This window comes from Taudactylus pleione, unplaced genomic scaffold (assembly GCF_031769625.1).
Source record: "Taudactylus pleione unplaced genomic scaffold, aTauple2 ptg000017l, whole genome shotgun sequence".
Classification (NCBI taxonomy): domain Eukaryota; kingdom Metazoa; phylum Chordata; class Amphibia; order Anura; family Myobatrachidae; genus Taudactylus; species Taudactylus pleione.
In genome coordinates this window covers 7,968,513-7,981,003 of record NW_028284419.1, presented here as the reverse complement: position 1 = coordinate 7,981,003, position 12,491 = coordinate 7,968,513, and the positions used below count along the sequence as shown (strand labels likewise).

Here is a 12,491-nt window from a genome sequence, read left to right as displayed (position 1 = left end):
CATCTAGGAGTGACACTGCAGTGGCAGACAGGATGGCAATTTGAAAAACTAGGCCCCAAAGAGTACATAATGCAAAGAAAAAAAAGAGGTGCAAGATTTATTGTCCTTGGGCCCTCCGACCCACCCTTATGTTGTATAAACAGGACATGCATAACAAACCAATCATTTCAGCGCCAGGGTCTGCCACATGACTGTGGCTGAAATGATTGGTTTGTTTGGGCCCCCACAAAGCAAGCTGGCAATTAATCTGTCTGTGCATAAACTGGCTCTACAGAGGCAAGATGTCGTCCTCATCCTCCTCATCCACCGATTCCTCACCCTCTTCAGTGTTGTGTACATCCTCATCCTCACAGAGTAGTAATTCGTCCCTGCTGGAATCCACCACTGCAGGTCCCTCTGTACGTTCTGGAGGCTGGTCTCCCTGGAAGAATTGATAATTCATTTTAATGAACATCATCTTCTCCACATTTTGTGGAAGCAACCTCCTACACCTTTCGCTGACAAGGTTTCCGGCTGCACTAAACACTCTTTCGGAGTACACACTGGAGGGGGGGCAACTCAGGCAAAATAGAGCCAGTTTGTAAAGGGGACTCCAAATTGCCTCTTTTTCCTGCCAGTACAGGTACAGACTGTCTGGCATGCCTACTTGGATGCTGTCACCTATGTAATCCTCCACCCTTCTGTCAATGGTGACAGTATCATATGCAGTGACAGTAGACATGTCAGAAATTGTTGCCAGGTCCTTCAGTCCGGACCAGATGTCCAAACTTGGTCCTGCCTGCCCTGCATCACCACCAGCGGGTTGCTTAGGATACCTAAGTTGTTTCCTGTGAGCCCCAGTTGCGGGAGAAAATAAAGAAGGAGCTGTTGATGTGTCACGTTCCACTTCAGCTGTCAGTGTTTTCACCAGCAGGTCTTTGCACCTCTGCAGGCTTGTGTCAGCTAGAAAGAGAGACACCACAAAGGCTTTAAACCTGGGATCGAGCATGGTGGCCAAAATGTAGTGATCTGATTTCAACAGATTGACCACCCTGGAATCCTGGCAAAGTGAATGAAGGGCTTCATCCACAAGTCCCACATGCCGAGCAGAATTGCTCTATCTTAGCTCCTCCTTCACTTTCTCCAGCTGCTTCTGCAAAAGCCTGATGAGGGGAATGACCTGACTCAAGGTGGCAGTGTCTGAACTTTCTTCATGTGTGGCAAGTTCGAAGGACTGGAGAACCTTGCACAACACGGAAATCATTATCCACTGCACTTGAGTCAGGTGCATGCCCCCTCCTTTGCATGTGTCATAGGTGGATGTATAGGTTTGAATGGTCTTTTGCTGCTCCTCCATCCTCTGAACCATATAGAGGGTTGAGTTCCACCGCATCACAACCACTTGCTTCAGGTGATGGTGGGGCAGAGGGTTCAAGAGTGTTTGCTGGCGCTCCAGTCTTTGGTATGCAGTCGCTGAATGGCGAAAGTGGGCAGAAATTTTTTGGGCCACCCAAAGCGTCTCCTGTACGCCCCTGTCGTTTTTCAGAAAATTTTGCACCACCAAATTTATTGTGTGAGCAAGACATGGGACGTGCTGGAATTTGCCCAGATGTAATGGCCGCACAATATTGGTGGCATTGTCAGATATCACAAATCCCCAGGGGAGTCTAAGTGGGGTAAGCCACTGGGCGATGATTTCCCTCAGTTTCTCTAAGAGGTTGTCGGCAGTGTGCCTCTTACTGAAACCGGTGATACACAGCGTAGCCTGCCTTGGAACGAGCTGGCATTTCTGAGCAGCTGCTACTGGTGACGCTGCTGTTGTTGCTGTGTATGGTGATACATCTACCCAGTGGGCTGTCACAGTCCTATAGTCCTTAGTCTGCCCTGTTCCACTTGTCCACATGTACGTGGTTAAGCGGACATTGTGTACAACCGCATTTTTTAGGACACTGAGCACACTTTTTCTGACGTCTCTGTACGGTCTCGGTATCGCCTGCCTAGTGAAGTGGAATCTAGACGGGATTTGGTACCAAGGACACACTACCTCCATCAATTGTCTAAATCCCACTGCACCGATGGCGGATACCGGACGCACGTCTAACACCAACATAGCAGTCAAGGCCTCAGTTATCCGTTGTGCTTCAGGATGACTGCTGTCGTACTTCATCCTCCTCGCTAAGGATTGTTGGAGGGTCAATTGTTTAGTAAAAGTAGTGGTGTTCCTACTTCCTTTCTGGGATGATGAACGACTCCCAGCAGCAACAGCAGCAGCAGCAGCAGTAGGCGTAGCAATGCAGGATCCTCCAGGGGAATCCCGGATAGGAGTCAGTCATGCCAATGACATGGCCTGCAGGACTACTTCTGATCCTGACTAAGGAGGAAATTGACGAGGAGGGAGTTGATGATGTGGTTTGCAGGTGGTTGGATACAACAGGACAAAGGGATTTAGGTGTCCCTGGACTGCTTACGGTCTTAGCCAAAGTTTCTGAACTTGACAGAACTTTTTATGAATGCGCTGCAGGTGACATATAAGGGAGGATGTTCCTAGGTGGTTAACGTCCCTAACCCGACTTATTTCACCTTTACATATGGTACATATGGCAAGACAGTTGTTGTTGAGATTCGGATAGAAATATTGCCAGTTCAGAGAGGTGGAATGTTTGGTCTTCTGCCCAGGCATGACCGTGATGGGCTTTTTCATCCCACGGACAACAACTGTCTCCCCTAGAGCCTGATTTAAACAAACCACATCACCATCAGAATCCTTCTCGGCAACTTCCTCTTCAGCGCCAGCTACACCTGTATCCTCATCCTGTTGTACTTCAACAGTGACTTCTTCAATTTGCATATCAGCAAGTGGACTGTGGGTGCTCCTTTCAGCACTTGCAGGGGGCGTGCAAATGGTGGAAAGAGCCACCTCTTCCCGTCCAGTGCTGGGAAGGTCAGGCATCGCAACCACCACCACACTTGGACTCTCCTTGGGGATTTGTGATATCTTCTTAGAATGCACAGTTCTTCGCTGTGCTTTCGCCAGCTTAACTCATTTGATTTTTGTAGTGGGAGGAGGGCTTCCATCGTCATGTGAAGCTGAACCACTAGTCATGAACATAGGGAAAGACCTTAGCCGTTCCTTGCCACTCCGTGTCGTAAATGGCATATTGGCAAGTTTACATTTCTCCTCAGATGATTTAAATGTCTTTCTTAAGGTCATTTTCCTGAACTTTGTCATTTGGGATTTTATATGCCCTCTACTATGACATTGGGCATCGGCCTTGGCAGACGACGTTGATGGCATTTTTTTGTCTATGTTATTACTAGTGGCAGCAGCTTCAGCACTAGGAGGAAGTGGTCCTTGATCTTTCCATATTTTATTTTTATTGGACAAAGTTTGGTCCTCCATTTATGTTATTTTGATATATACGTGCGGCTAAGGCACACACAAACACAGAAAAGAAGAATGTTTTTTTGGAGTGCACCTTGGGGGTTACACCACCCTTTAGCAAACTTATGACACAGGCGCACGCTTGGCACTGCTCCTTTGTTGATGCACGTGCGGCTACAGCGCACACAATTCACAACACAGAAAATAAGTATTTTTTTTTTTTTTGGAATGCACTTTGGGGGTTACACCACCCTTTAACAGACTTATGACACAACCGCACACTTGGCGCTGCTCCTTTGTTGATGCACGTGCAGCTACAGGGCACACAATTCACAAACACAGAAAATGTTTTTTTTTGCACTTGGGTGGAGCACGAGGGATGGACAGATCACCCTTTAAGAGATGAGCCAGCTGGCCCTTTACTTATGACACAGGAGCACGCTTGGTGCTGCTCCTTTGTTGATGCACGTGCGGCTACAGTGCATACAATTCACAACACAGAAAATAAGAATTATTTTTTTTTTGGAGTGCACTTTGGGGGTTACACCACCCTTTAAGAGATGAGCCAGCCGGCCCTTGACTAATGGCACAGGCGCATGCTTGGCGCTGCTCCTTTGTTGATGCATGTGCGGCTACTGCGCACACTATTCACAAACACAGAAAAGAAGATTTTTCTATTTTTTTGGAGTGCACTTTGGGGGATACACCTCCCTTTAACAGACTTATGACACAACCGCACACTTGGCGCTGCTCCTTTGTTGATGCACGTGCAGCTACAGGGCACACAATTCACAAACACAGAAAATGTTTTTTTTTGCACTTGGGTGGAGCACGAGGGATGGACAGATCACCCCCTGGACTCCCACCCTCCCTCTTCACTGTCCACAGCCAGAGTGAGAAATGGCGCTGATGCGGGGACCTTTTTTAGAGTCCAAAACCAACGAGATCCGGATGGCGGGATGATGACGTTTTGCCTCAATTTCAGTTCCGAGTCAGGCGGGAAAACCCGAGCTGGACTCGGGTTTGGTTCAGTTCGGAAGGGCTCAGGGGGGGGGGGGTCGGGTTTCTGAAATCCAAACCCCCTCATCCCTAGTTCTAACCAGTTCCATATCATCGACTGTTTATTCAGACTAGTTCCATTATTGGTATGTATTTTTACTATATGTCCATTAGTAGCCATTGTTAAACCTCCTATTGGATAAACTTCCTATATGAACCTTCTCTTCTGTCTTCTGTCTCTTCTGTATACATGTTGTATAAATATTAATCAAGATCATTTACAGTGCATGACTATGCATATATCTGTTATACACTATAAATATGAAATTGGATTTATCACCATAGGATTTAAAAAAAAAAAAGTATTTACCCCTGTTGAAGTCCCGTATGTGGATGAAATGTGTAGGGCCATCGTTTTGAAAAACCTGCACCTACCACATGAAAGGTCCACCTAAGAACTCACACCCATAAGGGTGTAGGTGGCAGATAACATCTATCCTTCTGTGCTGGGGCAGGTTTACAAAGAGTTGTTTTATGCTACGGTATTTATGCATTGATTTGTATTGTAAATTGTTTTATGTATTTTTACCTCTGTTGATGTACCAATAATAAAATATTCAGGTATAAGAATCATAGGCTGCCATAGGGCTTTTATTTTATGAATAATAACCTGAACATAAACAAAGGGTGATTTGAAGAGTAAACTTTATTTGAAGGGCAGTTCAGCATTACACACATACTCACTCATACACGCAAACAGACACACACAGTGTCACAGACATACTCTCACACAGACACACTCACAAAGACTAAACAGACACACACACACTGACACAGACACCCTCTTTCACTTAAAAACATGAATGCAGGAAAACAAGTGCAGCATCATTTATTAAAGAACCCCCCTGCCAGCAACCCTCATCCCACCCCCGCTGGAAACCCCCACTCCCAATGCTGACAACCCCCCCATGCCAGCACCTTTCCCCCGCCAGTCACCCTCCACATGTATTACCCTCACCTGCAGCTCCAGGAGAGAGTGGTGGGAATACAGTCAGTCACCCGGTGGCGAGTCAGCCTCTCACAATGCCCCATTGGAACTGCCTGGGAGAAGCTACAGCTTCCCTACATTCAGCGATCCCAGCCCCATTCAGTGTAAGAGCAGTCACAGATGCCTGAACTAAAGCTGCTCCTGTTTAGCTGTGCTGCAATGAAGCAGTGGCCAAGGGGGCTGGTGCTACCATTAGGCAGCTTTAGGCGGCTGCCTAGTGGTGCCAGCCACTAGAGGGCACCGCTGAGTTCATAAAAAAATGTCTTCTCAGTCCCAGACAGGTTTAGCGAGTGTGGAGGTGGTTTTATTGAGTGCTGACATAGTTAGTGTTTGTGTGTGTGGGTTTAATGAGTGCTGGCATAGTGAATGTGTGTGTTTGTGGGGGAGGGGTAATAGGTACTGACATACGGTCAGGTCCATAAATATTGGGACATTGACAGAATTTTCATATTTTGGCCTCTATTCACCACCATAATGATTTTGAAATGAAACAAACAAGATGTGCTTTAACTGCAGACTTTCAGATTTAATTTGAGGGTAATTACATCCAAATCGGGTGAACGGTGTAGGAATTACAACGGTTTCAATATGTGCCTTCCACTTTTTAAATGGCCAAAAGTAATGGGACTATCAACTCAAAAGCTATTTCATGGACAGTTGTGGCCTATCAATTAAGAAGGTAAAAGGTCTGGAGTTGATACTAGGTGTGACATTTTCATTTGGAATCAGTTGATGTCGACTCTCAATATGAGATCCAAAGAGCTGTCACTATCAGTGAAGCAAGCCATCATTAGGCTGAAAAATCAAAACAAACCCATCAGAGAGATAGCAAAAACATTAGGTGCGGCCAAATAAAGTGTTTGGAACATTCTTAAAAAGAAAGAACGCACCGGAGAGCTCAGCAACACCAAAAGACCCGGAAGACCACGGAAAACAACTGTGGTGGATGACAGAAGAATTATTTCCCTGGTAAAGAAAAACCCCTTCCCAACAGTTGGCCGAATCAAGAACACTCTCCAGGAGGTAGATGTATATGTGTCATAGTCAACAATCAAGAGAAGACTTCACAAGAGTGAATATAGAGGGTTCACCACAAGATGCAAACCATTGGTGAGCCACAAAAACAGGAAGACCAGATTAAAGTTTGCCAAACAAAATCTAAAAAAGCCATTACAGTTCTGGAACAACATCCTATGGACAGATGAGACAAAGATCAACTTGTACCAGAGTGATGGGAAGAGAAGAGTTTGGAGATGGAAAGGAACTGCTCATGATCCAAAACATACCACCTCATCAGTGAAGCATGATGGTGGTAGTGTCATGGCGTGGGCATGTATGGCTGCCAATGGAAGTGGTTCCCTTGTATTTATTGATGATGTGACTGCTGACAAAAGCAGCAGAATGAATTCTGAAGTGTTTCGGGCAATATTATATGCTCATATTCAGTCAAATGCTTCAGAACTCATTGGACGGCGCTTCACAGTGCAGATGGACAATGACCCAAAGCATACTGCAAAAGCAACCAAAGAGTTTTTTAAGGCTAAAAAGTGGAATGTTATGCAATGGCCAAGTCAATCCCCTGACCTGAATCCGATTGAGCATGCATTTCACTTGATGAAGACAAAACTGAAGGGAAACTACCCCAAGAACAAGCAGGAACTAAAGACATTTGCAATAGAGGCCTGGCAGAGCATCACCAGGGATGAAACCAAGCGTCTGGTGATGTCTTTGCGTTCCAGACTTCAGGCTGTAATTGCCTGCAAAGGATTTGCAACAAAGTATTAAAAAGTGAAAGTTAGATTTAGGATTGTTTAGTTTGTCCCATTACTTATGGCCCCTTTAAAAAGTGGGAGGCACATATAGAAACCGTTGTAATTCCTACACCGTTCACCTGATTTGGATGTAATTACCCTCAAATTAAATCTGAAAGTCTGCAGTTAAATCACATCTTGTTTGTTTCATTTCAAAGCCATAGTGGTAGTGAATAGAGGCCAAAATATGAAAATTCTGTCAATGTCCCAATATTTATGGACCTGACTGTATATTGGAGCACAGATGTATAGGGGCACAAACTTGTGGCATATTCTGTATTGGAGGAATTGATGGATAGCATAATTATGAATTGGGGATACAGCTGTGTGGCATGTAATGAATTTGTGGAACAGATGTATGACATATTATGAATTGGTGACAGTGTTATGAGGTACAGTATGACTTTTGGGCTCTGCTGTGTGGCATATTATAAATTGGTGTCACTAATGTGTGGCATAGTATGAATTAGAGGGAGCAGGGGCGGTGGGTAAAATGTTGCCTAGGACACCCAGACATCTTGCACCGGCCCTGGTTTCTAGGTACTCAGAAACCCCACCTGCATGTGCATATGTAGAGCTTTGTGAGCCCATTCCTGTCAGGCTTCACATTTGACTGTAAGCAACAAGACATCTAAGTGTGAACCCTTGGCATTTTGCTTCTACAGTAGAACACAACAAAAAAAGTGTAGCTACGAGTGGTGGTAGCCAGGGAATACCCTGAGGTCCTTAACACAGTAGGTACAAATGCCAAAGATACAGCTGAGTACACAAAGTGTTGAACTTTGGTGGCATGCCACAAGTTACACGATTGAGTCAACACTTGCACAGCGCATAGCATGCAAGTGGGTGTACGGTGGATATACGGAGGTGTTGGCACTGTTTGCACAACGCGTAGTGTGTAATAACTGTATTACACATACACATATGTGATGGGAACAGAGCATAGCATGAAATGAAAGGCACAGATGTATAGGCACTGTGGGAATACCTCATTATGTGCAATGAGTGGCATGGATGAATTGGCACTGTTTGGACACTGCACTGGAACTGTGGGAACAGAGCATAGCATGCAATGAGAGGCACAGAGTATATTGCAATAATCTGGGATCTTAAAATGGACAGCAAGTGTAACAGAGTAACCATGATAATTGGAAAAAAGTGGACTTGGCACAATCAAATACCCTGGTACATATGGACTTTACTCAGTGAGGACACAGGTTGCAGCCCAGTGTATTTGGTTCCCACAATGAAAGCAATAGAGTACTTAGCTGGTATAAGGACTTTGCCTGAAATCATGGCAGTTGGAAATGCAGGTAAGGATGTCTTGCTGTCAAGGAAAGAAAACACTGGAGTTTAAACAACATTGGAAAAAGGTATACTAAAGAGTATAGTTCTAGAGCAGGAGCACCTTTGTAGAATACAATTGATGATCAAACACTGAAGGAGGTTCATATAGTGGCTGGCTGATGGGTGGTTGTGCAAGAGTCATCGGTGCTGGAGTTTAGTGGTAACACCTGAGAGGTGTTGTGTCATCTCTAGTCTAAGGCTGAGCCTAATTTGGTTCTATTAATGATTCTGCTTGGTAAGGCCAGCAATCAGTGGGCTGCTGAGTGAGTCAGACCAGAGTTGTCTATGACCGCTGGTACTGACACTAAGAGATTTGTTTAATCTCGCCTGCCAGACCTTCATCTTAAAGCCATGGCTATTAGATCTCCCAGGGAACAGTGGTACAGAGCTGTGTGAGCCTTACTGCCAGGCTTCACGTTCAGCTGTAAGCAACAGGTCATCCAAGAGATTTGTTTAGCTACTTGACTGATCAATAAATGTTCTTGAAGATTAAATAGTAAATACAAGACTGTGAATACTCAAATTCATTTCTATATAGGACTAGCTTTCAAGCTTATATAAACAGCAGAACAGGCTATAAATTGGCTAACATAAATTTATCTGGGATGTCCTACTTTGACCATTCAAATAAGGAGCAACATCAGAGAATATACACTACCTATAGTCTTCCTACATAAGCGTAATTTCCTGTGTTTTAATCCTCTTTATTTTGATACATTTTTTTATTTTCATATATGTATAACTTTTTTTTATTCTGCAAATATTTTTATTATTGTATGTTAAATAATGTATATTTAATTGTTATATAAATACAATTAAAGCCTTATTTAATATGAATTGTCAGTTGATCTGTAGCGCTGCCATCTTTCTCTTTTGTTTTTTATGCCACCTAAGAGCATATTTATCAATTATCGGGTTTCGGACTAAATAATTGTAAATACCTATCGCCACTATTCACAACAATAAAAAATTATATACCAACCATATTAAAAGGCACACACAGGGACAGGAACTCTGAAAGAAGCCCTGAGATTTGTTTGGAGTAAAGTGACCACATCAGCGGTTTCCCCACTCTTCTTTTAGGACTCCTGCACTTGCTCGGTCTACTGACCAGGCATGTGCGGTGGCCATTGTCGCGGAGGGTTCCAGACTTTTGTGAACTGTAGTCCATAGGTTGCAAACTACAGGGCTTGGTAAATCTGACAGCTTTGCAGCCCCCATACAAACTATGGGGGCTACGGCTGCTGTCAGAAATGGAGGGGCCATTCAGATATAGAGAAATCTGCTACAGTTCATCCATGGTACATTCGGGGGATATTTAAAATTTAAGGGTATCTCCTGAAAACATGTGTTTTCAGGGGGGTTGGGTATGGCTAGCCGGCAGCTGAATTGCCGCCGGTTGAAATCCCGACGCCGGAAGCTTGAAGGTGCAGAATCCCAACAGGGGTGGAAAGTACTCTAAACCTCCCGCTGCCCCCCCTAACTCTAACCCTCCCTTGGTGGTGCCTAACCCTAATCTCCTCCCAGTGGTGCCGAAAACTAACCCCCTCTTCCCACACCCTAAACTCTAACCCATCCCATGGGGTGCCTAACCCTAACCTCCCCCCAGTGGTGCCTAGCCCTAACCCCACCTCCCTGCAGCCTAACCTTAACCCTCTCCGGGGGGGCGCATAACCCTAATCTCCCTCTGGGGGTTCCTAAGCTTAAAACCCCCATCCCCAGGCTAAGTGTAATACTTACACATATACTTACCTTTGGGATGGCGGGGGTCCAGATGCCGATGACAGATTCCTGATGTCTTCGGGATAGTGGCATTGGCATTATGCTGGACATCGTGATTCTGGGATCGGTATATCGACATCCAAGATCCCATCCATCGGCATATTAAACGTATACTGTTTTTGAGGTATATCCTGCCATGTCGACATTACAACTATGTCAACAATCTCATGTTGACTTAGTGAATGTTGACATGATGAACGCTGACAAAATATACCACACTCGTGTGTAAATGTTACTGCAGTTAACTGTAGTATAAGTCATGCATACTTAAAAAGAGAAGCAATGTCCTTGGATGCATTATAATGGTAAAAATATTAAATATATTATTTTTTTAAATTTTGTAACCATTATTAAATAAGAAATCTATAAAGGTGGTGTCTATTCTTACCATTTCTTCCTATTTTTTTCATCTTTTATCATTTCCTCCTTCATTTCTTCTGCATTAGGAAGTTTGTGTAATCCTGAAAAATAATATTATTGTATAAAAATAAATTACTGAGATATTGGTTAGGGCCAAGTTTTAGATACTGTATATATTTTATAGGTTAAGTTTACTCATTATTATCTCAATCTCTTACCCTTAAAGAGACTTGTAGCCCATGGAGACTGAAGTTCAGCAACAACCATGATTGGCCCAACCGGGAGAATAAAGGAAATAAACGCTATTGTGGGCTTTTCAATGCCTAAAGGAATGATTTTTTTGTAGAAAGATCCTTTGGTTTCATCAATTTTAACAACTGATTCATCCAGAAAAGGGAAACTGTAGCCGTATCCTGTGGCAAGTATTACAACATCAAGATTGTTCACAACAGAACCATCTGCAAAATGGGCCGATGTCTCGGTGAATGATGTCACTTCTGGCTTGATGATAATTGAGCCTGATAAAACACGACTTGGAAGCTCTTCACTTACCAAAGGCTCCCTCCATACAATGCTATGAGTAAAAAGATAATATTTTACACCATTAATATCAATAAAAATATACTGTATAATCTCATGCAACACTCAATTATTGCATATATGGGCTAATCCCAAAACTTGGTAAAAGTCCCAAGCAAAACTATAAGTTATATGAGTAACCATATTGGACCGATGAAACTACTTAGCACTTGATACAAGTGACTTGATTGCATAGGGCTGGTTAACAGTGTTTGGCAGATGAGCATACACACAGTCTGGCAGCAATCATATGCTGGTGGTGTACTTAAGTAATATATATAATTTGATGCAGTAGTTCCCATCAGATTAATAGCAATTATCTGCTGCTCAATTGCATGTGTACCCAAAAAATAATATGATAATTTTAATTCTTGTAATTCCCAGACATGCAATCATTTTAGACCATTCCAAAATCTAAATTGGCTGAATATGCCAAAATTGTTCGCATTATCTGTTTTTGTATGTGTTAAGTTGTACTAAAAATTAAAAAATTGTATAGATAAATATTGCTACTGTAAACATAACTGCTATAGTAACTTTTTATTTATTTATTTATTTATTAAGTTTCTTATATAGCTCAGCATATTCCGTTGCGCTTTACAATTGGAAACATTAATAGAACAAAACGGGGTAATAACAGACAGATATATAAGTAGGAAGGCCCTGCTCGCAAGCTTACAATCTATAGGGAAATAGGCATTGATACACAAGGATAGGTGCTATATATTGCAATTTTGGTCCAGTCAGAATGCAGACTTTCTTGGTGGGCTGCATGATCCAGTCACACAGGAATGTCAGCCAAATATCAGGAGGATGTGAAAGAAAGACAATGTGTGAGGTTATGTGAGGACTGTGAAAGGGGATGTAATTAGACATGGAATTTATGAAGGTTATGTGGGCGGTTCTGGAATCTGTTAAACTTGCCTGAAGAGGTAAGTTTTCAGGGAACGCTTGATGGATTGGAGACTAGAGGTAAGTCTTATGGTGCGTGGTAAGGCATTCCATAGAGTGGGTGCAGCCCAAAGAAAGTCCTGTAACTATGAATGGGAGCAAGTACTGCATGTGGATGAGAGACGCAGATCTTGTGCTGAGCGCAGAGGTCGGGTTGGGAGATATTTTGAGATGAGTGAAGAGTTGTATGTTGGTGTGGTTTGGTTTGGCCTTATGTGTAAGTAAAAGTATTTTGTATTGCGGTAGAAAACTG

At 43.4% G+C, this 12,491-nt stretch overlaps 1 protein-coding gene across 1 annotated transcript in view; it reads right to left on the bottom strand.

Moving 5' to 3' along the window:
- Nucleotides 1-12,491, bottom strand: part of LOC148540779 (dimethylaniline monooxygenase [N-oxide-forming] 2-like) — a 60,549-nt gene that overhangs the window by 3,545 nt on the left and 44,513 nt on the right. The window contains exons 6-7 of the mRNA XM_088481734.1: nucleotides 10,927-11,282; nucleotides 10,737-10,809 (exon numbers count right to left, since the gene is read on the bottom strand). Of these exons, the coding sequence (XP_088337860.1) occupies nucleotides 10,737-10,809; nucleotides 10,927-11,282 (429 nt within the window). The remainder of the gene's footprint in view (nucleotides 1-10,736; nucleotides 10,810-10,926; nucleotides 11,283-12,491) is intronic.